This window comes from Xiphophorus couchianus, chromosome 24 (assembly GCF_001444195.1).
Source record: "Xiphophorus couchianus chromosome 24, X_couchianus-1.0, whole genome shotgun sequence".
Lineage (NCBI taxonomy): Eukaryota > Metazoa > Chordata > Actinopteri > Cyprinodontiformes > Poeciliidae > Xiphophorus > Xiphophorus couchianus.
Genome location: NC_040251.1, coordinates 10,222,723 through 10,250,043, shown reverse-complemented (window position 1 = coordinate 10,250,043; position 27,321 = coordinate 10,222,723). Strand labels below are relative to the sequence as shown.

The window sequence follows — 27,321 nt, the reverse complement described above, 5'->3', positions numbered from 1 at the left end:
ACTGGGGCAGGGGGTGGGAGGGAGAAAGGGAGATGATAAAACGCCACAGTGAGCCCTCCTGCAGGCTCAGAGCAAAGGAGCGACTTAGACCAGACTGAAAAAAGGGCAGAGAGTGCAGTGGAGCAGGCAGAAAGCAGCCGGGCAGACTCTGAGGCAGACTCTCTGCACATTGACTAGTTGGAGCAGTGAGCAGCACCTGAGCGGCGTCAGGCATCTGCTACCTGTTGAGTTTATTGTGGAAGCAGACAGGAGTGACTAATTCTTCAAGGAGAAGTATCAAAAGAGCAGTTCTGGATCTTAGACTAATTGATTTAAGTGCTGTCCCCGCAGCTTTTTGAAATTCTTTTTTAAGGAAACTGATTTCTTTGGATCTTGCACCACTTTGTTGCATCCTGGAACTTCTTCTCAGTGTAAAAACCAGCAGGAGGGAAAAAAAGAGAACTTAACTATCCATCTCCAGCGGCTCTCACAGCCCACCCTCTCGGCTTTGGACACCCCTCCTCTCTCTTTCTCGTTCTCTTTCTCACTTTCTTCTCCTCTTTTGCCCCCTGTGCCCTCCCTCAATCACCTCACCTCCCCCCCAACAGAGCAGAAAGCGTGAAAAATCTCACTAATGGCTTTATTTGCTGTCAGTTCTGTGCCTCTCTGTCATTCCCCTGGACCATTCTGCTTCACACATTTCATAGTTGAGTAAGCCTCCTCGACTGTCTGGCTAGACTTAGCAGTGCCCCTGCAAAGGCTGTGCTGGCTTGGAGCTCATCAAGAGGGGAGGAAACACAGCAGCACCACTCAGTCTGAGAACTTTGTGGACAAGGACATTCAGAAACTTAATTCCTCACGTGTTTTTTTTTTTTAGCCTTTAGCATCTTTAGCATCACCAGGCGCCTTGGTGCTGATTTGAAGTGTGAAGATGAGGTGTGGATGTGGCCCTCTGGCAGTGGTGGCTGCCGTGTTTTGGACTCAGTGCATTCTTCTGGATGGGGTGGAAGCCAGGAAGGAGCGAAAGAGGCCAAAGGAGGCTGCGCCGCAACACACAGAGTCGTACAATGTGACTCTGTCCAACAGTGAGGAGGTCGGCGGAGGCATCAAGGTAGGGAGCAGAGTTTCACACTGCTAGTCTTAAATCTGCACACTGTAAAACATTTTATTTGGATGGTACACTCCAAAACACAAAATCTCAAGTATTTTTGGTCTAGTTTCTTTTGCAAATATCTTAGTGGACTTAAAATAATTCAAAACTAACATACAAGTGAATTTTCAACAAGATATGGTTTGTTTTAACTCAACGCTTTTTAAAGTGTTGAGTCAAAACATTATTTGACTTTTTTTCAAAAGCATAAACTTTTGAAAAAACTTTTCCCTTGTTTCACGTACAAGGGAAAAATATCTGCCAAAGGAATTAATACTTTTTCATCAATATTAAGAAATTATTGACTCAAAATGAGATCATGTTTCTTGCTGAAAAGATCCTTGTAATTTAGTTTTGTTTTATTTCAAGTCTACCAAGATATTTGCACTAGAAACTAGTTCAAAAGTACTTGGTACGATTTTGTGTTTTTGCAGTATATTTGATTCACCAAGAAAGTTGCAGATATTTGTGATGTGAAACAGAAAACCCCATGTTTACAATTTTCTTCCTTTTTTTTTTTTTACTAAGAACCTAAGAAAAGTTTGGGTTGTACTTGAATTCAGTCCCTGCTCCTGAATAAAATCACCTCGGACAACCCTGCTCTAATTCAAACGAGAGTCTAAGGTTAATCCACAGATGTGAAGGTCTGGTTAGAGGAAGTAAAGTGCAACAAAAGGCTGAAGCATCACAGGACAGGTGTGCTCCTACAGGTCAAGCTTCAGGATGTGTGACAGACGAAAAAAACATGTGAATCCCTGAATGGATGACTACCGTAGGCATGCTAGGAATGTGGACATCCAAAGGCTGATCTGTGCATCAATTAGTACACGCTGTGGGTGTCTTCATCCAATTTTCCAGCCCAAGTAAACAAATAAAGATGCTATTACTTGCAAGATAATTTATGCATTAGAATGAGGAATTGAAAATAGCTAATGTTTTCATTAGATACAGGAACTACCAAAGGTATCTACACCAGCGCTACAAACTATGTATTTCATTGGGATTTTATTTGATGGTTGAGCACAACCATCAAATAAAATGAACAAGTTTGTACTCAGACCCTCCTTTAATCTAGTCCCCACAAAAATAAATTCCAGTTTCACCAAATGCCTTTAAAAAGTTTCCTAAGTAGAGTCTAACTTTGTGTAATTTAATCTCAGTTTAAATCCAGCTCTTCTGTAAAGTCTCTGAGGTTTATTAGAGAACTTTAGTGAACATACAGCATCGTGAAGACCGAGTAGCACAGGTGAGAGGTCAGGGGTAAAGTTGTGGAAAATATTAACGCACGGTTATTTTTAATAGAAACTATTAAAAAATTTACATATCTTAAGGAAATCTGTTGAGTCATCCAAAGATAGAAACAGAATGACATAGCTCCAAACATACTAAGACATGGATAAGACTGGGTGAGCTGCAAAGATGTACAACTCAGATGGGAGAATCTGTTGACTGGACAACTGTTCCAAACATAGAGGTGATGGGAGCATCAGGCTGTGGAAAAGCTTTTCTTTAAGAACTGGGAAGCCAATAAGACTAAAAGGGAAGGTGGATGGAGCTTAATGCAGCACAAGCCCAAAGACCGGAGACTATGAAAGTTCCGAGACTTTGGCAGAAATTCACTTTCTAGCAACAAAATAACCCAGATAATATATCTAGAAAATAATAGAATGATTTAGGTCAAAGCATGTTTATAAACTTAAATGTAAGTTTGCAGGCACCTTCAAATGTGATTGAGCTTGAGCTATTTTCCAAAGCAAAGTAGGCAAGAATTAAAGAAGACATTTCTTTAATTCATTTCTGAAATTACAAGACATTTCAGAAATGTCTTGTAATTGCTGCAGAAGGCAGAATATGAATGTACTCAGTACTTTCCAGATATTTAATTGTAAAGTAAAAGAAAACAGAAAACTGTTTTGTTTTACATTTTGTTGGTCTATTGCACAAAAAATCCATTAAAATACATTGAAGTTTGTGGTTGTAACTTGAGAGAAAAAATTAACTCGGCACTCACTTCAGTGAAAAAAGAAGAGCAACGGTTGCCCACCGACTTTATATTTTTGTTTTTCTTGTTGGTGTTGCATATTTCTGATGGTTTCCAACGTTTATTTATTTTGCTTTCAGCCCACCCATTATGTTGGCATTCTCATGTAGCTCTCACTGCCCTATATACCAGTCGTCACGTCTCGTGGTAACCCCTCCTCCCGTCCTGAAACCACACAGTCAGGTCTCCTTTGTATCTTTAAGAACACTTTGTAGGTGGCTGTGGCCTGTCCCTGTTTATTTGACTTGGTTAGCCCTGTAAAAGCAGCAGCTATGAAGGATGACCTTATGTCAGACCCTGCAGCCTGTTGAAGATTGAGCCTGCGCGATGTCTCACCTCTGTGCTACGTCCTGCACGGTGTCTTTGCAAACCCCCCTATCACCATGGTGCCTCACAGGATGTGGCAAGGCTAGGAAAAGCTAGGTGGGAAGATATTAAAAATGACATTTTATTAAAAATTCACATTTTGAATGCTTTTGTATTTCCATTTGGATCTCTGCTACTTCTAAAAACAGCCCAAGAACTTAAAAAAAACACCCAGTTGCTTTTTGTTACTAAGTTAATATTTTTGTGTCTGGAAAAAACCTTCCAAGTATAACATCACAAATCAACAGGCACTAACCCTCAACTAGCAACCCCAGCAAAGCCCAGCCCGTCACCTAGCAACCTACTCAAGCCCAGTTAGCCAGTTGTGTTTTTTTCTTTTTCTTTTGAAACAAGCTTGTTCTTCATTTTGTGAAGTTAGAGTACCCAAAACTGTACTCCAGTAACAGTAGAACTACTTCAGCATATTTTTACTCAAAAAAAAAAAAAAAAGTAGTCATCCAAGATTACTCAAGTAAGAACAAAAAGGTATCATCACACAGACCAAAATATAAAATTTTGCTATTTTGGTATTGGTATTTTATAGACCAAAATGAAAATAATTTATATTAATAAACTAATTACAAAATAACAAAATAAGACAAAGGAAACATATTTCAAACTTTTGAAACTTTACTATGAAAGTGGTGAATGCTTGGTGAAAACAATGGTGTTCTTCATTCAGTGAAGATACTCAAGGAAGAGTAGTGATGCTTCATAGTCAAATTATTCAAACAAAATTAAAATGTACAGCATAATAAATATACACCTAAAAGTACACTTTTCCCAAAATGTTATTCAAGTAAATGTAACAATAAATCTTACGACCAAACTCTGGGTCGTAAGAGTTGGGAATTGCTGTACAATATTGTACAGCAATATTGTACTGCTGTACAATAGCTGCTGGAAAAGACAAGTGTTTTGTTGATGACTTAGCATTCAGAAAGCTCTTGCTGCATTCTTGTTGGTTGTGCAGGAGGCTCTACGTCTGCTTTTCAAAGATGTATGATTGTATAATTGCACATCTGTTTGCAGGCATTTTCAAGTGTGCTGGGGGGCCTTGGCCAGCAGCAGTTTATTGGGTTTGAATTGACAAGAAGCCCTTAAACAGCTTGTTCTGAAAGGCACTCAAAATAGGCAGAACCGGGCAAACTAAAATCTCATTAGCTTGATTTTGTGCAAAAATGTCATGAACATGTTTTGCATAACTCATAGACCTATCCTAACCTGTTCAAGGAAGCACAATAGGTCACCTTTAAGAGACCCAGAGCAATGTTGTTCTCAGCACATCGATTCTGTCATGCATGGACCCAGTCTGCCTCCACTGTGTCTGGGACATCCGATAGGAGCGGCATGGTCCTGAAAACTCGGGCAGCATGCCATGTAAGCCCCTCACAAAGCCCCGTAGAAAAGGCCCTGAAAGGGAACACCTGAGTGAGGATTAGGCCCGGGTGCCTCCCCCTTTTCTTTTCATCTCATTTTCCGCAATCAGACGTTAATGACATAATCACTCTTTGGGCAAACTGACAGCACCTTGAAATAGTTCTCAGACAATTTTTCATATTTTGTTGTTAGAGAACCTCTACCACAACATATTTTATCAGAATTTTATGAGACAGACCAAAGCAAAACGTAAATAACCGTGTAAAGGAAAGAAAATGATTTACTTTGAATTATTTACAAGTAAAAATCAAAAGTGCAGGGTTGTCCAAAGAGTGGCCCTTGGAGCAATTTTGTGGGGCCCGACTTGACTGCTGTTCAAGAATGGCCCTCCAGTGAGCACTTCTGTTAATTTTTAGCATGAAAATTTGAATGACAAATTGAATTCTTCTTCCAGTTCAATTCAGTTCAGTTCAGGTTTATTTGAATCCCAATAATCTTACATCAAGAAATAAAGGAAAGACATAAAGTCATAAAAATGACCAACAAAACATAATCAGTACAACACTTTTCTTTCTTTAAAACATTATTCTTTTAATAAACATGTATTTTTATTTGAATTTAATAGTAAATAGGACTATAAACATCCAGTTACTTTTTACTGAAAAACAAAATAATATGAGCACATTAATTCTTCTATTAAACTTGGTTAATCCCTACTTTTCCCCCCAAAAGTAGGGAAACTGTCTGCTTTTTATTGAGACAAAAATAATTCCACTTTGATTCATTAAAATATTGCATGTTTGACTTATTGCTGAAACCTGAGTCACAACAAAATTATTTTGCATTTCAAGTTGGAAAAACAATGTGACTCCTGAGTACTTTCAACTTTGGGATTCTGGCCATTGTTGCAAACAGTTTGGACTCTGCTGATCAAAAGATTGACATGAATTCTTTGCAAAATAGCTAAGGCTCAGTCAAATTAAACAGACAGCATCTCTGAACTCATATTTTAGAGCCTTAGCATAGATTCTCAACTGGATGTAGGTTTAAACTTTGACTGAGCCATTTTAAGAGTTAAATATTCTTTTGTTTAAGCTATTAGCTTGTTGCTTGGCTCTACAGACATTTGCTAATAACCCATTTGATTCATGTGTGCATGTAAGCATCTTTTCCCACATTTACAGTATCCAGTATAGCAAAAGCAAACTTTAAATGCAGTAACTCTCCTGTCAGAATCTCCCACCAGAGATGTGGATCTCTGCAGCTCCTCCAGAGGAAGCATGTATTTACTTCCTCCCATTCACAATTACAGATCACTTTGTACCGGTCGGTCTTTTAAAATCCTACTAAACCAATATGAAACTTGTGGTTGTAAAGTGGCTGAATGTCAGCAAGGATGCATTGTTATTTGTGAAGGAATATAAAAAGTTAAGTACCATGCAATAGTATTATTTTGGTGAAATAAATTGTTGCACACATTATTAAAATATGACAAACTTTGTTTTAATGGTAGTTTGTACGTTTATTCTCTCACGCTTCTGTTAGGTCTCGGAGAAGAAGCTCATCCAGTTGCGGCTGTCTTGGCGTGTTGTGTTCTCTGACCAGCCAAACATTTACACCCGCATTTACATTTTTTCCCCTTTGTGGCCAGTGGAAACCATTCTAATGATGGCATGTCTATCTGACCAATCCTGTGTGTGGGCTGCTAGCAGCGTCCAGTTGGATGCAGCATTCTTCTGGAGATTTTCCGTCTGAAACGGGTCCCAGTAGTCGTCTTTGTAACAAGAGGGATTCTTTCGTGCAGAGAATGAACATTTTAGACAAGTCTGACCTCTGTAACCCGTCGTATTCTACAATTTTAGAGCACAATGTCAAATATTTAGGCCTTATAGAGATCCCTCCTTAAGATGAGTAGAATCTGTCACTGCTTCAGAGCAGCCAGGGATCTATGAGGGCTGTAATGGAGAGACTCAAGTCAAACATCACGCCTGGCGTGTTGAGTAATAGCAGGGTTTAGCCTGAAGCAAAGGTTTTTGTTTCCTTTCTCTCATCCCTGGTGATGATTAATGCCGCAGCATGTGGGACCTTCAGAATCAGCCCACACATAGGAGACAGGGCCAAGTCCCACAGGAAGCAAGACCACTGCGCGAGCACGTGCTGCTCTTATCCTAGACCTAACAGGAACTGTCCCCAGTCTGCATGGCATTGTGTTGGCGTGTCAGAAAACAACAAAGGTGACGCTTATTTAACGCTGAGAAAATGACCCCATGAAGTCATCTGCAAAAGAAACAAGTCGTAAACAGTCTTTTTGTCACCACATCTGGGATTTGCAAGCAAAATAAATCAAAAGGTTTTGTCTTTCCCTTGCAGACACAGTGCAGTCGTTCTGTTTGGATTGATGTCAGATTTATGGAAATCTCTTAATCTTTCCTGATTCTGCTCATGCATCAGTCACTGCACCAAGATTTATTTTTTCATGGCTTTATAGATTAATACATGTGCACATGTATCTGAAAAAAAGACAGAGCTACATTTCAACTTTATCCTGCACGTACATTGAATGTGCATTTGGACATTTTGTTGTTCAGAAAATGTGCATTTGAGATTAAGTCAGGTATGTGGCATTGTAAAGATGAGAGTGTAATTTATGAGTAGTGGTTCATGATCAAAAACTAATAATTGAGGAGGAATAGAGGAATGCATAAACAAAACTAGTAGATTTTGCATATGCATGGGAAAAATGGTGAGATCTTCAAAAATATTTTTCTGTGTGCTAAGTTATTGTTAGCAACATCGTTGATATAATAGAAGATTGGCCAGGATTGTTTCTGTAAGCAAAAATTTGTAAATTTAAAATGTAAAAATATTTTTGCATTCTGTAAATTTCACAGTAGATTTTATGATATCCAATTGGTTGATATTCATTACATTTTAAGCAAGAAAGGCCTGCTTTAAAGTGGTACAGAAGAAAGACACATGTTGTTTATGGATATTTTATGGCACATCCAGCAAGCAGCATAATTATCACAATTAAAATCTTTATTTTTCCAGTCCTAAATTAAAAACAAATCTTGAAAATTTTGCTCTGTATTTCTTGCCAATAGATCCCTTTTAGCGTTGCTTTGGGAAATTTAACGCCTTGCAGGCCCTGTTTGCATCCATCAAGCTCTTACGACTCAGCCCATCCATCAGAGAAAGCTGCAAAAAAGTGAAAAAGGAAAATGCTTTCAAACTCAATTCAGAGCCCCTGATGAGCTTAGATGGATGTTCTGCCTACAGTCAAATCACAGAGTAAACTCTGTTTCTGGGTTGGATCGGGATCCTACTGCGTTTCAACTTCTCATTTTACCTACCACAGGGAAAATGGGCACTCACTCTGGCAATAGAGCTGTAATTTGTACAGACAACAGATGTTAGCCTGCAATCATGTTTCTTTTAATCTTATATTGGCTTTTTTAGAAGGGTAAGGCCAAGGTTTTCTCTGCTGATCAGGCAAGCATACAGTGTCTTTCAATAGTATTCAGAGCCTTAAATTTTCACATTTTGTAATGTTACAACCATCAAATTCAATGAATTTTATTTGTTAATTTTTTTAAAATTCAACTTTGGCTGTAATTGCAGATGCAGGTCTTTGGGAATCTCTCTACTTTTACAGCCAGAAACAAAAGTTACTGCTCATTTTATTGAATGGAGATCATCAGAACATCAAAATGTTGGTTTTCACGTATTTCCACAGATTGGATTTAGAGCTGCACTTTGACGAGGCCTTTTAAACAGATGAATGTGGTTTCCTCTAAATGATTCAACTCTAAGTCTGGTCGTATATTTAAGAACATTGTCTGTCTTATTAGGAGGTAAATTTTCCAAAGCAGCCTCAATTTATTTGCAGCCTCTAACAAGAATCCATCTCTACATCATTTCTAACCACAGCATGATGCTGCCACCATCGTGTTTAAGGAAAGTGAAAGTGTGTGATGTTATTCTTTTATGTTTTGCATGTAGACCAGATCCTTCTGGCTTGTGGCAAACTTTAAGTAAGCAGTGGATTTCTTCTTGCTGTTTATTCATAAAGACAAAATTTATGCAGCTAAAGATTAATCTTGGATCTCTGCATTTTCTGTAGGATTATTATGAACTTCTCGAGTGCTTCTCTGATTAATGCGCTCCTTCCCTTTTAGATGGTCTGCCATGTCTTGGTAGTTTGTTGTGCCATACTCTTTCCTTTTTCAGATGACGATGAACAGAGCTCTGTGAGGTGTTTAAAGCCTTAAATTTTGTTTTACATCCAAACTCAGCTTTAGACATTACCATAGTTATTTCCTTGCTCTCTCTGCCGTGTTCCTTGGTCTCCATGATGCTGTTTTCTCACTAAAGATGACTCTCTGATGCCTTCACAGAACACAAAAACTGAGATTAGATTCCACTCATGTGTAATTTAATTAGTAATTAAGGGACTTCTGAAGGCAATTGCACATACTATGTTCTTTTTAGAGGTCTCGCATTTAAGGGGTCCGAAATTATATGCAATGATTTTCCAGTTATAATTTTAAAGGTATCATTTTCCTTGCACTTTGCAACTATTCAGTACTTTATTAGTTGGTTTTAAACATTGAACTTGTAAACAATACATTCACTTCAAAAACATAAAATCTTAGTGTATACTTTTGGTCTAGTTTTTAATGCAAATATCTTAGTACACTTGAAATAAATCAAAACTAATGCACAAGTAAATTTTTAGTAAGATATGGGAGCTTGTTTTATATGTTTTTTAACTACGGCTAGCAGTCCATAAAATCTTAATACATAGAAGTTCAAAGTGCTCAAATGGAACGTGTTCATGGATTGTCTATAGTTTTGCAAGCTACTGTTTGTAAATTTATTTAATCTCTCACCAACATTCTCAATAACACAGTCAGACCACATTTTGCCCAAACTTTCTAATGTGTTCCTGAAATGTTTATGAAGCCACTGACAGAAACTTGATTGTGTGTCAGGGTGATTATGTTCTGCAGAGGATGTTTTCACATTGTGTAACAGAATAGTGAAAACAGCACAGAGTCAACATTGCATGCCTATCCTTATTTAGCTCTCCCGCAACAAATCCACAAGGTAATCTGTCTCTTTGAAGAGTAGCGATGGGGAACACGGAGGTGGATGTATGATGGCTGGGATGCACGCAGGTTAACAGGATAAACTCATGCCGGAAAGCCTGGGAATCCCTGCCTGCCGGGGCGGCATCGGCCCCACATTGGGCCCTTCCAACTCATGCATGGATGACTGCATAGGGAGCAGTGCAGCAATGTAAAAACAAGAGATTATAAAAGACTTTCCATCATCTCGCTCAGTCTTAAACCTCCGTGTGCAACATTCTTTATCAGCAGCTAAATGTTTCATGCCGTCTCGTGTGTACATACAGGTAGGAAAACATAACGCTGACGTGAAAACAAGATAAGTTAAGCAGGAGGAATTCAGGAGCTGCCTGTAGAGGAGTAGAATTGCAGTATCTGGTTGCGGCCCCAGAGACATGTTTTAACAGTTGTGTTTGTGTTTTTGGTGGCATGCTGCCCCAGGGAAATATTTCCCGTTTTATTGCTTCAAATAAATTCTACCTAATTTTCTCCAAACTACATGAAAAACACATTAAAAGCAGTGAACACAGAAGAGCTCTTTTCCTCCGAGTAATAAAATCTCATGGCCCAGTGTGAACAATCTATCATGATAACAACTGTTTCACCAAATAATCCAAAACCTCCAAACCACCCGGCCAGAGAGAAGTATGAAAAATAAAATAAAAATATGTTTTATTGTCCGTTATGATTACCAGAACAGTCACTAGTGGAAAGACAAAGCATGCTTATGTGGAAACTTCAAGGATGCACCATTGTTGCATTGTCTCTTGATTTATTTGACTGCCAGAAACATCTATGATTAAGATTTTACAGAAAAGATCCAAAAGTTCATGAAGTACAACAGTTGTTTTTTAACATTTTGCAGAGCATGGAGAAGAAAAGGAAAAGAAAAACACAGTTTTTGCAACAAATCTGTCAACATAAATTCAACCACAGACAATATGAATAAACTGAAGTCTAAATTTTGTTTGCAGAACTTGTTGTAATCGTTGGATAAATTCATTTGTTTCCCTTTGAAAGGCCCCAAAGCACAAAACAGAAAAATCCATGTTGTTTTCTGTGTTTAGAGAGTTCCCAGTAAACAAACTTAAAGCTTGATTCCCTTCCATGTTGGGGTCACAGCTTGATAACAAAAGTCTCAAAATTATGCAATAAGATTATAATCAACAACCTTGGAAATTAACCCTGCAGAGTTAGGCTCAGATTTCACAATTAGCACTTCAGAAAAACCAGCTTAGTACATGCACGGTTGTAGGGATTTCTTTTGTTTTTGGTTTAATATAAATTTTAATGTCTAATGATGATTAACAGCAGTGCCACTTCCAGGAGCCAGTGTGGCTTCCTGGGATGATTTTTCTACTCCCATCATTTGCAAGGTAGAAACCAGAGTCAAATCAGCGTATCATTAGAGAAATCTACTAAAGAAACAGACCCTGAACATTGTGGGTGTTTTTGCAATTAGCAGAATACTAAACAAATCTCATTGGTTGAATATTCTTAAACTTTTCTTCATTGCTTGTTTACACCTAAGTTTAATATGGACAGAGCTCTTCTCTTGTTTCCTCAGTCTTGTTATAAAGCAGACAGAGGAAACCACATCCCTCCATTTTATTCAGACAGCACTGATTCATTTCCTCCACAGTGTGATAACTGTCTTTTCAATACATTTCATATTAAAAACTGATTTATTTTTGGTTATTTACAATATTAAATTGAAATTCCTAAAAGTTTATTTGTAGTTCAAAATGTTTCAAGTACTTTCAGTCACTTTTGCCTTGTCAGTCCTGATATTTATTTCCATACTGTCTGGATCACACAGTGATGGCGTTATATAGCAACTTCTTTATTTTTTTAGATGTATTTTTGAATTATTGGATTGGGATTCAGTATCAACCCATCCTCAAATCAAAATGAAATGACTTGGACTCTTACTCAGGAGCAGAAAAACCTGATCAAGACATTGCTAATTTATTTTCCTTGCCACTGAATACTCTCCTTGCCCTGAGAGTAAATATTAACTTCCGTGTTAGCACTAAGATGGTTTAAACTGTACATATTTTTTTCTTCAACCTTTATTTAATCAGAATAAAACTCCTTAAGATCGAAGCTGTCAAAGGTGTCTTGACAACAACATAGTTAAACAATTAGTTAATGCATTTTAAGGTATAGTTGGTGTTTGAATTTTTTGCTGTAAGCATTTCTAGAGGAGATAAAATGCATTTAGATTTTCTTAGATGTGGTGTTCATATTTAATCAAGAAGATATTTTTCTGTTCAAAGACAATCCATTCCATTAGAGAAATTGAAATAATAAAATTCAGGATTGGTTAACTTATAACGTATTATGAAAAGACACTTTATATACCGATTTTAAAATATTGTATATTTCCCGTTCACTTTTGTCAAGCTTCTTCTTCATCGTTTGCTAAATGCCTGCTGGATTTAACATTTTATCAAAAAAGATGAAAAGTGCCATCAAGGATCTTTCACCAGGGTTCCTTCTTTAAAAGAGGATTACGGCAGAATTGTTGAACTCAGTCTTTTTGTGAGGTAAAAGTAAGATTACTGTCCCACCAGAGAACACAGTGCTCCCCATTCTTTAGCAACCCCCTCAACAAGGATAACAACTGTCTGGAGGACTTGACATTTCTCACCTTTACGCATGATAACGGACACATTCTCATGCACCGTGCTGGGAGGGCGTGCGCTTGAAACTGCTGATAGATGAGACAAGTTTAAGGCCCTCACACATCAACGGTGATCAAAGACAGAGCACCTCTGTTCTTCATCAACTCTGAGCTCTCATACCTGCGTTCGCTCCCTCACTTGTTAACGGCTTGCTCGAGCAGATGCAAAGAAATGTCGGGGGAATCCGTGGTTCATTTCACACCCTAGTCAAAAGCAGCCAATGAGAAATGGAAAGCATCTGACAGCAAGCAGTAGAACGTTTTTTTTTTCTCCTTTTTTTTTTGGATCTGCATGTGCACACTCTTTGAAGTTCTTACTCCCACCTGCATACAATAAATCAGACATTTTTTTTTTGGCATGCTGTATGTGTGATCCCAGCCATCACTACAGCTTATTGTTTCTTTGATAGTATGTTGAAACGAGACCAAAAAAACAAAAAACAAAAGCGAGACAGGAACATGGTGTGTTTAATGGAAAAAACTGAACATTCCTTCATTTGATGATTCAATTATTTATGCAGTGTTATTCCATAGCTCAAAAATGAAGGTAATAATTACCTTAGTTATAGTCTTTCTTCTCTGAGCACAGAATATCCCTGAGGGGAATAGTTTAATGGTTTAATTATAATGTTGTGTTTCATACATTTGAAGAGAATGACTGATATCTTGGCAAGGATTCTCCTTTTTTCTAATGTAGCACGTGTGGGGCAACTCTCAAAGTGTTGAAACTCAAAAGGAACACAGTGCGATTTCACGGTGCTTCAATAAATAAAATGAGTAGATAAAGTTTTCTGGATGTCAAAAAGGCTATTTTTTATTGAGAGTTAAAGAACTCTGTGGTAAATTATATGAATTGTTAATATAAGCTTTTTCAAGGCTCATTTCAGAGCCTTGAGATTGGCAGAAAAATGTTCACATATAATTTAGTCTGGGAGCTTTTGGTTTATTTTTAATGTCTAGGGGCCGTTGCAAACACATGGTGACTGACTTGTCTGATGACACAATTGGAAAAAGCAACAATCAGTCTAAGCATGCCATATTTTATTATAGGAGCAGAAGAAAATATCTAACAGGATTTTTTTCTTAAAGTGAACCTCATAGTGTTTTGCTGATTGAACCAATATCCTTGAAATAGTTTTTATTGCAATATTATAGTAACATGGTAGTAAAATTCTAGAAACATTAAGAAATTATTGCATAGACTTTTGCTTTTCTCTTTAATACACTTCAAAACAGGAACCATGTAATTTAACTGAGGCATATTGATTTTTTTAGCCAAGGAATGGTTCCAAAAAGAACTGACTTATATTTGCTCATTTCTAAAATTGTAAGATTAAACTTTTCAACTAACATACTGCAAAACACCATATGGCAAATGTTGGGTAAGGTGAAGGATCTGTGATACTGTCGACCTGTTTCCCCTCCAAATGCCTTGGGAACCTTGTCAGAGTGTATGGCATTGTGAAGAAAATTTGATAAGTCGAGGCATATGAAAAGTCTTGCCTTTCCCTGGATCTGTAACTTTGTAGCTTTATTAGCTTCATGACACCCCAGGTTCCATTAAGGAAACAGATGAATTTGTTCGTTACACATGACAGAAAAAACATGCAAAGGGCTCAGAATGGTAAAAGAAATGTGAAAGCCACAACACAATCAGAAATACCTCAACGGAAGTTATACTAAAACCCCAGTTTTAGCTTAAAGCTAGAATGGAAGCTATGCTTAAAGAAATCTTTGCTAAAACTGAACGTTAGCTTATCGAAATTTATGCTAAAATGAAAGCTATGCTAAAATGGGAAGTTAGCTTAATGAAATGTGTGCTAAAACAGAAGTTGGCTTAGCTTTCATTGTGGGTTTTGGTGGATGCCACTTGGCACCTGACTAAGCAGGCACAACACATAGTTTTCAACCCAGCCGTCCTGAACCTGGGCTGTTTGTTGTGTGCTCTGTCGTAGCCTTCTCTTGTTGCCCTTCTTGCTACCAACCTACCATTGAATAGTAACAAGTGTCATAAAAAAACCTTTCAAAGATATAAAGAAAATTCTTAATTAATATGAAAATTGTATTTCTTAACATCTGATTTTTACAAACACTGAAAAACTAATTCAATGCTTGATTTTTCTAAACTTTAAAATTCATAGAGGCTTTCTGTCCAACTGTACCCCAATATTCAATTTTCTTGACACTTGATCGCTTTTAGTTTTGATCTGTTTCCAAACCTGAAAATAACATCAAATAGCATATACAACAATCTGCCGGCAGCTGGCGCAGAATCTGTTTATTTTGTCTGCTGTCAGTGAGAGACAGGGAGCAAGTGCTGCAAATCCCAAAACATAAAAAAGGGAAGATTTTTCCTGCAGCATATTACAAAGACAAACAAGGAGTTACTTTGTTGCGGTGCAACAAGAGGCATGTCTTCAGCAGAGCAGAAGGGAGCATGTTGGTTTAGTAGATAAGTGATCCGTGTTCTGCTGCCAAACCTAAACAAATTCCATTTCAGACAGCTCACCTCCATGCCTCGTCTGTATCTCCTCTTCTATCTCAACTGAAGGCTCCTGGATGTTCAGGGGAAAGTTGGGGTAACATTTGTGCTCCATTTAATTGGAATTCATTCAGCCTCTCATTTTACCCAAATGAAAACAAACCAGTTGCACCACTGGACATAAAATATGTTGCTTCCAGAGGCCTTCGTGCTTCCTTATCTCTCCAACAGATCATAGTCTGTTTGCCGCTGTAATTCATAATAAATGAGGTATTCAAGAGTAATAAAAAACTGACTGTTATCTTACCCATATATATCCACGTTCTGCATATATTTGCCATCTTTCTTGTTAGAGCTCAGTTATTTTCATAAGGCTTGAAATCAAGACTAAAAAAAGAAAACCACTGTTCTGACTCAGAGGAAGGAAAAAAACATTGAGAAATGTTTTTTCCTTATCATAAACTACAGTAAATGAAGTCTGTTGTGTACAGCATTGAGATCACATAGAGCAGCAGGGTGCTTATTGAAATTTTAATGTGGAAAAACTCCACAAACTTTACAATGTATATTTACATTAACCCTCCTTGGCTATTTTGCGCATACAGTCATTTTCCTTGACCTTTTCCAGGAGTTTTATGTGATAGAGAAAATGCCAAGTAGTGTTTAATTGTGAAGTGGAAGGAAAATGAAACGTTGTTTTGAACAATTTTTTAACAAATTGAAATCTGAAAAGGATTCCGTGCATTTTGATTTAGCATAACATCTTCCCTGCAATTATCTATAGACATCTTCAGACTGACATATCTGTACATTTCTGTTTGTAAAACAGGTTAGATGAAGATCGGAGTGCAGTTTCCAAGTCTTGTAACAGATCTTATGCTGACATAGATCTAGACTGACTGAACAACTGAATGTGATTTCTTCCAAATAATTTTTTCTGCTTGTATGTTTAGTGTTACTGTCCTGCTTGAAGGTGAACTCTGAAGGATATTATTTGTGGGTATCTGAGAAAAGAGGCCTGAAAACAAATGTCCAATAGACTATTCAAATTGCTATTTGCAATAAATTGAGAAGCTATTTTCATTTTACGTCACCACTCTGCACAAACTTGTTTTTCATTTCTGGTAAAATACATTAAAGTTTGGGGTTACAGTGTGAGAGAACATAAAAACGTTTGAGATGCAATTATATTTTCATGATTGGCAAAATAAAACGGGGCTCCTGTGTGAATTAATTAAGAAGAAAAAAAGCACATGAGGAGGACAGTGACTAATGCCAGTGTGAAAAGCCTTGATGCTGATGAGTTATGAGAGGAAGAGAGGAGGAGGTTTCCTTGTTTGACCATTCCCTGCTGTCTGGCACCATTTAATTGTGTCTTAGCATGAGCTTTTCCAAAAGTGGTTTTAAAAGAAACAATAATGACTTTGTACTAATCTTTATGGCTCTTCTGCATTACATCCCACTGGGCAGAATTACTTTACTGTAAAATGAAGGATTAGTTTGTTGACAAAATTTTTATATATTTTTTCTTTAACAAGCCAAAAAACTTATTAGGCTTTAAAGAAAAAAAGTTTAAAATACATTTGCATCACTGAGAAACATAAGGCAGAAGTTGCAGATATTTCTCTTGATCATGCCTTTAGAGCCTTATTATTTCCATATTGAAGCACTATAGTTGCTTACTAGATAGTACTACTGCCTCATAAGAAGGCTCTGAATCAAATCCCAATTCACATGGTTAACAAAATACCTAAGCCACAACATAACAACATAAAGCTACAGCAGAAATTAAGCTAACATTAGCTTTTGGATAGGTTTTGTGTTAGCATAACTCCGGTTTTAGCGATGGTGGGAAAATTGATGTTCAAAGAAGAGGGCCAGTCCTGAAACACTTTAATCATACTCTGTTGAGTGAACTTACTCATTAACAGGTTGTGAAAATCTCTCACAAAGATGTAGACAGAAGGAAGCATTTGTAGAAAATGGATGGATAAATCTAGCTAATCACTGACAGTCTTCTTCTTTGCTGCAGACTTCTGATCACCAACGGGTGGATCCACTAGGGTCATGGATGGATTTTGTCAAGCGACCAGTTGGAAACCTCCCCAGAAAGTGTCGCAAACGCAGACCAGCTCTGGTAAACCTAAGCTGTCTTTTCAGTCTCTCAAAAAAATTTTTACTGTCACTGATTATCTATACAAAACGATAACTGAATCATTCATTTCAAAGCATGACTGTTTTTCTCTTCCAATAGCCTGGACCACCAGGTCCTCCAGGTCCCCCGGGCCCTCAAGGACCTCCTGGCTTTCCAGGGGCTGAAGTGACCCAGGAAGTTCTTTTGCAGGAGTTCAAAGACATGATTAAAGGTAAGCACATTACTGCACAGAAAACCCTGCATTCATAGGATTTAAGAGGAAAGGTAGCTGTCAGGTGCTGATCATCTTTATAAACTAGGATTTTTGTCAGTTTGCTAGCTTGTAGTACAAAATGTTAAAAGTACATATGATAGCCCAACAGAAACAATTATTGCTACACATCAATCTATGAAAAGTTATAAGTCTATTTTCAAACAATTGGTTCCTTCCCATGTCAGTCAGACATTTCCTCTGGAGGAATCCCAAGGCATTTCCAAGCCAGCCAAAAAGCATAGCCTCTCTAAGGCAGAGCCCACTGTATGGAGAAAACTCATTTTGGGCACTTTTATCTTCTATATCATTCTTTTATTATCTACCTAAAGCTATTGCTGCTAAAAGTGGTTCTATGTGGATTGTGACTTAACAATTGAGAGTTTTTTGAAACTACTCATTGTCCAGACACCAAAAAACATGAACTTTTTTGCCAAAAACCAACTGGGGGGTTTTTAAAGCGCAGAACATCATGACAGAAAAGTTCAAGTTTTGCTGTGAGGTGACAACCAGGCTGTATTCCTCTCAGAGGCTACAGAAAGGAGGGCAGCGGCACTTGACAGGCAAACAAGCCCCAGCCAGCAACCTACAGCCCTCCTGACACTGGAGGGAATGGCCTCCCACCGCCGAATACAAGAAGCTTTCCACTGCAAGCTCAAGGGACCTGTGGTGGTGGACAAGAAGACGCTGGTGGAGCTCCAGAACTTTCAGACAGTGAGTTTGTTTAAAACCAAGTAAATGTTTATGAATCAGTGGAGCTTTGCTCCCCTACTTGAAAAAGTAGAGTTGTGTCTAATCTTCCTCTGAACTGTTATTTGCTTTGTTTTTTTGTCTTAGCTGTGAAAGAGTGAGTGTTTGGTAATTGTTGCTTACTTTGGATGTGGGAGAATTTTGAAAGGATCAGCCCTCACCTCCCCCCTCCCTGGTAAAAGGCATTGGCAACACATGTTGTGCCATTCTGAGACTCAGACTGCCTTTTTGGTAAAAAATATCCCCTTTTTCAATCCTACACATCACTCCCTGGGCAGCACACAAAGGAGACTCTGTCTCAGACTTGGAATAATGTGTGGAGAGGACAGAAATAGAGACTGTTAGAAGAAGCATGCAGAAGAACTATGGGCTGTTAGGACGGGCTGACATACTGTGGCTTGAGGAGGGATGATTACATGCCAGTCTGTTTAATATAATAATAAGGCAACATGTTATAACAGCATTAGACAGTTATAGTTCAGGATTTTTCAGAGTCAAAAGAAGAAAGTTTAAAGAAAGCATTTGATCAAATTGTGCAGGGTCAGAATTAATCCTCTTTGGTAAAATATAATTTAGTGAAAAGAGATTTTTCGCAAACTCCAGCTATCCTTCTCCAACTTTTAATAGCAGTTAACATAAGCAGAGTAGCAAATCTTTGCATGCCAGACTACTTATGATTGCAAATCCATTGACTTAAGTCTGAGATTTCTAAGTCTGCCAACTCTTCCAAGTCCAGGATGATTAAATGGATGAAACTAAGCGACTTCTTTGTGATCTCTTCAGCTCACCTGTTATCTGCTGAAGTCAGTTCCAGGTCATGTTCTCACTTTGACGAAGAGTCACCAAAGTGGGCATAAAATTGTTGACCTCCTGTCCTCCATAAAATTGTTGACCTCCTGACCTCCAGGAGAGGGAGCTCCTGAAACTTGAAACAATTAGGCCAAAATTGCAAAAGTATAAAATGGTCAAAAAAAAACAAAATGCTTGCTCTAATTCAAATGAGGATGTTAACGGCAAAAAAGCAAGAAAAAGGTGGCTTCATTAGCAACCACAGAGAAATACTGTAGCATTTAAATGTTGTGATGCAGGGAGGAGCACAGATAGAAATTAGGTGGTGCTAGAGCACCTGCACTTCTTCCTCTGGACAAAAACTGCCCTTCTGAAATCGTTGTTTTTTTTGTTTGTTTTTTACAGTGCAGTGTGGACTGTAAAATATCTCACACTACTAAGGCATCCAGCACTTCCAAGTGCCGCACAAGGTGCCATTTTTTAACATTTGAGAACCTGCAACCCAAAATGTCTGTGCACACCTCTGTTGTGAAAACTCTATGCCTTTCCAGGTTCCTGCAAAGCTTGGTGGCAGGAAAATGATTATTCAGCAATTGGATGAAGGTGTCAAGATCATGTCGTATCATGAATTCCAATGTCAGTCCAACTCATTAAACTCTCCTTACTTTTCAAATATTTTTGAGACAATATTTTAAATTGCTATGTTTAGGCAGTGTAACTGATTTATATTCCTCATCCCTGTTGCCAAAGTAATCTTCATAGACTCAGCTTTGACACATTTAAACAAGCAGTTTGTATTTTCTTTCCGAATTTATAAAGAGAGAATAGTCACCAGTGGGGCAGTTGTCCTACAGGGACCAGCATGTCACTATAATAAATCATCCAGATATCAGTTGAGTTGTTTTCTTTGCTTTCAGCCGCCTGCTAAGGGAGCTTTCCTCAGGGGAAAAGGAATGGACCAGTCAACAGGGAGGTTCACAGCCCAAATCACTGGGATATACCAGTTTTCTGCTAATGTCCACATCGGTGAGTCACAGTAACTTTCCTTAATGTAATTTATTACACAGTAAAGCCTTAAAGCCCCCTATACACCCATATACATGTTCAGACTCTTGCAAGCAAATTATAAGGAGACAGCGGTTGTTTACATTGACCTCACCCTGGCACTTATGTGGATTCTGTTGAAAAGTTAAAACATCATCATCCTTATCCACACATGCTTAGAACAACCAAGCAATGGCTTTGATTTAGATTATGTTTACCTGTTCACATACAGAGGTAAAAAAAAGAGAGAGAAAATACACTTGTTTTACTTTTTATTTCTGATATGAATCTGTTACAAACTGTTGTAAAAAGCAGATTAAGTGACACGAGAACTATAACTCCAGTGGCATCTGCACTTTTTTGGATCCCAAGTGAAGATGTTTTAAAAGCTTTAAGATTTATTTCAGCACCATAAATGTTACAAAGTAAGGATTTATGAATCTTGAGGGTAAAACGTTTTGTTTGGGAGGCATGCCAGGTAAAAGCTTCCATCGCAAAAGAAAGAAATTTGGAACAGGGTTATGGAAAAGGACGAATATGTGAAAAGTATCTCTCTCTCACTGTTCTCCACACATGGATGACATTTGTGATAGGGCCTGAGAACCTATTTAAAGTGTAAGAGGACCTCTGTGAAAATGCCAGGACATTTAAAATGCAAATCTGGTGTAGTATTTGTGATGCTGTGGGCCTGTTTGTCTACCACCACCCCTGGGAACCTTGCTGGAATCTTAAGCATCACAATATAAAGGTTTGGAAATACTGAGACATTTTAACTAAATATCTGGGGACTCATTTATGAAGCCTGAAATTTGCATAAGTCACTTTCCATGCAAAGTTTGGGATCTATAAAACACACAGTTGATGGGAAAATGTGTGGTCCCTAACGCAAACTCTGACTCATGCGTACTACCCATGCTTGTTTTGGAGACAGTTGCAAAATGTCGACACAAATAAAAAATAACTCAAATACCATTTTGACAAATGGATGCACTGGGATGTGGAATTCAAAGGTGTGATTATCCTCGATGTTGGTGCACCTTTTCCAACCACACTTTTTCCTTCCATTCAACTTTCCATGAATATGCTTGGATATAGTAATCTGTGAACAACCAGCTTCTTTAGAACAGATTTTTTATGACCTACCCTGTGGAGGGTGAAAGTCTGAACATCTGTTCAGTCAGCAGTTTTACCCATGACTGTGTAGCCTGCAAACCCAGACTGAAAAATCATATAGACGCAGGGGTGCCCAAAGTCGGTCCTCGAGGGTCGGCATCCTGCATGTTTTGGTTCTTTCCCTGGTTTAAGACACCTGGATCAAACGATGGCTCATTAGAAGACCTAAGAAGAACATTGACATGCTGAAAAGGTTGTTGGTACTACCAGGGAGAGAACTAAAACGTGCAGGATTCCGGCCCTCGAGGACCGACTTTGGGGACCCTTTATATAGAGACTCAGAAAACCTTCACTGGTGTTTTCACTTAGTTAGCTGATTAAGGTGTGGCATCATGAGTTTCCAATATGTAGGCCTATTTATATTTTTCACAATAATCAAATTTTCTGAGTCATAAATCCATACATAAATCATCACAATTACAAGAAATTAAGACTCAAAATATTTCACTTTATAATGGATTTCTGCAACATATGAGTTTCACTTTATGAAATGTAACTTTTTCTTGGTATTCTAATTTTTTTTCAGATGTATCTGTATTCCATACAAAAGGAATTAGCACAACAGTTTAGCAGTTGAGTGCTGTTGAAAGTAACACTTGTGGTTTTGTTAAAAACATTTAATTTCCTTACATGGAACCCAGTGAGTTCCATGTAAGGAACCCAGTGAACATAGGAAACATAGGAAACATTTTTCGCCTGTGATTCTGTGTTGAGGTGCGAGTGTCATTTTTTATTTCCCCAGTGTTTTTTTCCTCTTCTGTCAGTATTTTCTTTCTCTTCGGCTTGTAATTAAGTATATATTTTCTCACTAATATATACTTTACAAAAAGAATAGACCTGCGTGAAGTACCGTGTGCACTTGGTTGCTCTTGTTTATTTCTTTCCTTTCTGCATTAATGTGGGTTAGGAATAGTGTGTCAGAGTCCATTCTTTTTGCACTGTGAATACAAGTTAAGCTATAATTTTCTAAATTTCTATGAGGTTTGCTAATATTTGTCATTTATGATACATCATTTATAGTTTTTATTTCTAATATTTCTGTAATTTATTTAAAATACAAGGATTTTACACATCTGGATCAGGTGTGCCAGTATATGCAGAGGAGATGTTGGGAGTTTTAAAAGAAAATCACTGTAAATAAGCTTCTATGATTGTATGATGGTAACTGTTTGCCTATTTGCAGATCACAATGAGGTGAAGAGGAGCAAAAGTCAGCTTAAAGCCAGAGACAACGTCCGTGTGTTGATCTGCATCGAATCACTCTGCCACAGATACACGTAGGTGTCCTGGAAAGCATTTAATCTTATAAAGACTAATTTGATTAATCTGTGAATCTAAATCAAATTTGCAATGCCAGTGTAATTGTATTGTATTTCCATTTAGTATTTGATGGTAAGTAAAACCCAAAAGTTCATAATTTAATTTAACGAAACTTGCAAAACAATTGCACTTTGCATGCTTAACATTCTTGCTCAGACAGTTTGTTTACCTTTGCCTTAAAATGGTGAAATTTAAACAGAGTTTAATGCTGCCTCAACTTTCACTGGAATTTATGAGCTGTTAAAGGTGTGGTCTGTTACACTTTGCATGGGACCAGTGTGGCATTTCCTGCATAAAAGCAGCGCATGTCTTTAAGGGAAATGTCCCCTCATTTAGAAAAGTCGTCCCTGTCGCCAAACTAATCTTTATAGACTCACCTTTGACACTTTTAGGGAGCCTGTTACATACAACAGCTCTCATAGTGAAATGCCCTTATTTGGGATTTGGGAGTCAGAGAATGAAGAACAAAATACTGTTGGCTGGCGTGGACAAAAAAGCAGAGCAAGTCTTTGTTCTTTCACGTATTTCAAAATGTCTGTTTACACAAAGTCAGAGAAAAAGGTTGAAATTAATTACTCCCCAATGTCTCCCCAGAGCTCTACATCCACTCTTCTAGTGTGGTACAATAAGAGAAAAATATAAATAATACTATTATGATGGGTTGCTTAACCCAAAAGAGTACTTAACTTTTGCTTTTTGAGCCAAAATCCCAGTCTGTCTCCGGCTCCCACACATGAAAATGAGGAGAATGTGAAATGAGGTTCACTGGGATGGCAGTTGGAGCAAAGACCAATAAGATTGATTCGCAATAAAAATTTCACATTTTCCACTTAACACAAGCCAGTTCCTTCACTATGCGGTCAAAGACGGAGAATTACTTTTAACTATCTATGCAGGACAAAGCAAAGTAAGAAACTGGTTTATTTGATTTCTTGCTTATATACTTTAGCAGCTAGGTAACTTGCATTTCATTTTTTACATGCTGTAGATCTTTTTGGAAGAAGCCAGGAGAAGATTAACAAATCAACTTTTGTTATGTTATATTCTGCTGATAATACAAACAGACTGAAAGGCCACAGAAAGTGGATATTTTTGGAAAAGTTCATCCAATGGGAAGATATTTCAGCAGATTTATTTATAGTGATGATCAACAGACAGGAGAAACCAGACACAAAGTTATTCCCTGTTTGGGAATCTCTGTCAGAGAATGACATAGATTCCCAGATCTCTGAATTTTACCATAACCATGTCCATTTAAGCCTGCAAAGTATAGATGACCTTTTGCCTAGAGAAGATAAAGATTCATGCAACAACTAAGTACACCAATTCACTTCTCTCACTGCCCTGCGTCAAAAAATCCAAACCAATTGAAAAACCTGTTCACCCCCTCGCCTGTTGTGGTGGTGCAACAAGAACCACTGCAGGAAATGACACAAAAACCTCTAAAAAAGACGCTGAGCAAACTTCCTTCTTCACGAAATGCAAACAAAGGGGAGTAGCATCAGATTTTGGTGGTTGTAGAATTTCTCTTTTGTCTTTGGCAAAAGACTATGAACCATTTCTTGTAGTACATGATATATTTGGGCTTATTTACAGAGTACATCTGAGGTACTTAGGGGTACCTTCTGGATTGAGTTCTTGGTAAATGGTAACTTAATTAAAGTTTGATTACAAGGTACAGAGCTTGGGACTTTTGAAGTTAAACTGTATTGATCGGGTACTCCAAAGGTACCTCTGGTTAATTACAGGGGCACTTATAAGGCACTTAATGTTAGGTCATGTTTCAAATAACATTTTCCAGTATATGACCACATTTTAAACATACAATAGATAGAGTGATTTGTTCGACTTTAGCACCTTTTGAATCTACACTAATAATATAAATAAAAAATGTCCCTTCAGCAATAAAACTGTGATTTATTTAAATTGTTCTCTTCTTGCTATTTTCGTTACAGTTCACTTGAAATGATTGTTGGATTAGAAAGCAACAGCAAGATATTCACTGTGAGTGTTCAGGGTCTGCTGGAGCTACAGGTGAGAGAAAAGCCAAACAAGCACATAATAAAATAGCTCAGTCTTTCATTAATGCCAGTTTTTATGCGTTTCTTTGCAGGTTGGCCAATACACTTCCATATATGTGGATAACGCAGCTGGTGCTTCCATTACAATACAAAGCGGTTCGGATTTCATGGGCATACTGCTTGGTGAATAGCCTCACACTGGAAAAGGGCATCCCCAAGCCACCCACTGGTGTCTTATGGTTCTTTGTATCTTTGAATGAACTGCCTCTTAAAACCATGACACAAGACAAAAACCACAAGGGACTTTTGAAGGAAAGATGAATGGCTAATATTGACTTTACTGCCCATCAGATGGTGAAAGGACACTGTGAAGAACTTCAAAGCTGAGTTTGTTTTTCACAATGCACTGCCACTTCCATGGGGAACCTGGATGCATGCTGCCTCACGTATGAAATAACCTGAACATGAAATGGAGATTACGTTTGCATCAATATATTCTTAAGGCTTTTTAAGACCTTTGCAGTAAACCAAACATTATTCTTGTTCACTGTTGTTGGTGGAAAAGCTAAAGAACATGAAATATCACAGTCATCTGTTTAATATATATTAAAATGTAATTGTTTTGTCTACAGTATTTGTCATTTACACACTTGTGAGATGGTATTTTTTTGGATTTAAATTCACAATTTTATATAAATTTATGTATATTATATAGTGCATAGACTCTGTGAGTACACTGGATGATTAATGCTGGATAGGCCTCATAATTTGGCATCATACAAACATTAAAAAAACTAAGTACACCCATATAATTCAATAGCTTGTAGAACCCCATATTTCTTGTAATTGAAAAGCTAGTAGCAGCAATAATTCCGTTTTTTTTTTTCATGTATTGCCACTTTGTTCACTCTGCTTTATAACATTTCTTCAGTCTGTTGAGTTGTGTGGCCAATCATTTATTTCTGAAGGCCATGCAGTTTTGATGCCTTGATCACTTTATTTTTCTGGTCTTCTGTAGTTGTGCTTGAGAGCGTGTTAATGTGTCAGAGAGATGGTTTTACATTTGGCTGCAAAATATTTTGGCATTGAGAAGAGTTCATGGTCAGAGGCTCCTAGTTCATGCAGAAAAAGCCAAAAACATCATACTCCCACTACCATGCTTAACAGTTTGAGTAGCCCAGACATTGGCCATTGCAACACATAGTAGCTAAAAAGTTTTCTTAGCAATTCATCAGTCTTTTCCACTTAGCTTAACATAGCCTTGTAGAAATAAATTCCAATATTTATTTCTTTAACAAGTTTTTCCCATGACAGTGGCTTTTTATAAATTTTTTGCAATCACAGAAAATGCTCAGAAACTACTGAAAGGATTATGAGGTTAGCCACCAGGCAACATTTTCTAAAAAATATTAGTTAGTACTTATACATATATTATGGCATTGTGCATAATATACCTCAGAAGACATGCTATTTAGCGAATAATGACTCATGCTAACATATAAACTTTTACAGTGCTATTGTGTTAGCAAAATTGTGCTTTGCATTTTCATCTGGAAGTTAAACTTTCTGCGTTCCATGTCAGAATAATCAATAGGGTTATTGGTTTCATACTAATTATGAAAATCCATTCTGTGCATACAAAATAAATTATGGTTCCAACTGTACATCACCAAACTTCCTGTCCTCCACTCCAGCTGGACACACAGAACAGCAATAACTAGACACTGCTACTGAAATGGTGTCACGTTTTTTTATGAAACTGGTCTATGGGCTGCTGTGAACAGTTTGAATAAGACACAATTAAATGAGGTGAGGCGATTTACCAGTAATAATCCAAAATAGAGATGTTCAAACAAAGGAATTATCAAAAATAATCTGGTGGGTAATAATACTTTCTCCAATAGCTTATTGCTATGATTACGAGCACTGGTATTCCTACGAAAAAGGCCATGGAGAAGTTTACGCGTGTGCTTATCAAATTCAGCTGACTTTCAGCTCGCAATGGCAAGTGTGGAAGACCAGCTATTTCAACAAAAGAGAAGGAGACGGTGGTGGTGTTTTTATGTGGAATTTTGGGGTAATTTGCTTTCATTCCAAAGATTAAAAAATAACTTTGCTGTTGTTTCCAGCCTTTTTTCTGCCTTGGCCTCTATTCTAACTTGCATTGTAAATGTCCATTGTCCAGTTTTTAGAATGAGAAGCCTTGGATGGTTTTTGTCCTTGCCATGTTCTGTAGATGTGTTATTATGGCAATGTTCCCATAATTTTTGATTAAATGCCAATAACTTGAAGCAAGACTGAAATTTTGAAGACCAATCAGTAAAAGTTTCAACTAAAATCTTTTGATATCAAAATGCAGTGTTTGTTGATCCTTGTTTTATGTTGCGTTTTTATGTTTCTGTGCAACACAAAATGTGTTCTGCTAATTATTTCCAACAAAAAAGCAGCAAAAACTTGCCAAAAATGTTATCGACATCAATTGCTGATGATAATATTCATTAAACCATCATTTTATATTCAACCTTTAAATTCTCTTGAATCTCAGTTGTTTCCTTTGCTGTCTTAATACACCCAAATTGCCAATAAAGCTGCTCTCATTCATCTAC

At 37.5% G+C, this 27,321-nt stretch overlaps 1 protein-coding gene across 1 annotated transcript; it reads left to right on the top strand.

The window, feature by feature from the left end:
• Positions 1 to 56: 56 nt before the first annotated feature.
• On the top strand, positions 57 to 27,321 carry c1qtnf12 (C1q and TNF related 12). Its single transcript, XM_028011024.1, has 8 exons — positions 57 to 1,090; positions 17,246 to 17,350; positions 17,468 to 17,579; positions 18,148 to 18,332; positions 20,075 to 20,183; positions 22,558 to 22,651; positions 24,650 to 24,728; positions 24,808 to 27,321. The coding sequence occupies exons 1-8, from the start codon at positions 911 to 913 to the stop codon at positions 24,904 to 24,906; spliced, it is 963 nt and encodes a 320-aa protein (XP_027866825.1). The 5' UTR covers positions 57 to 910; the 3' UTR covers positions 24,907 to 27,321.

Bases quoted from the DNA above. Each gene is read 5' to 3' on its own strand.
- c1qtnf12 (XM_028011024.1), top strand. From the start codon at position 911: ATGAGGTGTGGATGTGGCCCTCTGGCAGTGGTGGCTGCCGTGTTTTGG. The intron at 18,333-20,074 runs GTGAGTTTGTTT...CTTTGCTTTCAG, and splicing joins AGCTCCAGAACTTTCAGACA to CCGCCTGCTAAGGGAGCTTT. The intron at 20,184-22,557 runs GTGAGTCACAGT...GCCTATTTGCAG, and splicing joins TTCTGCTAATGTCCACATCG to ATCACAATGAGGTGAAGAGG.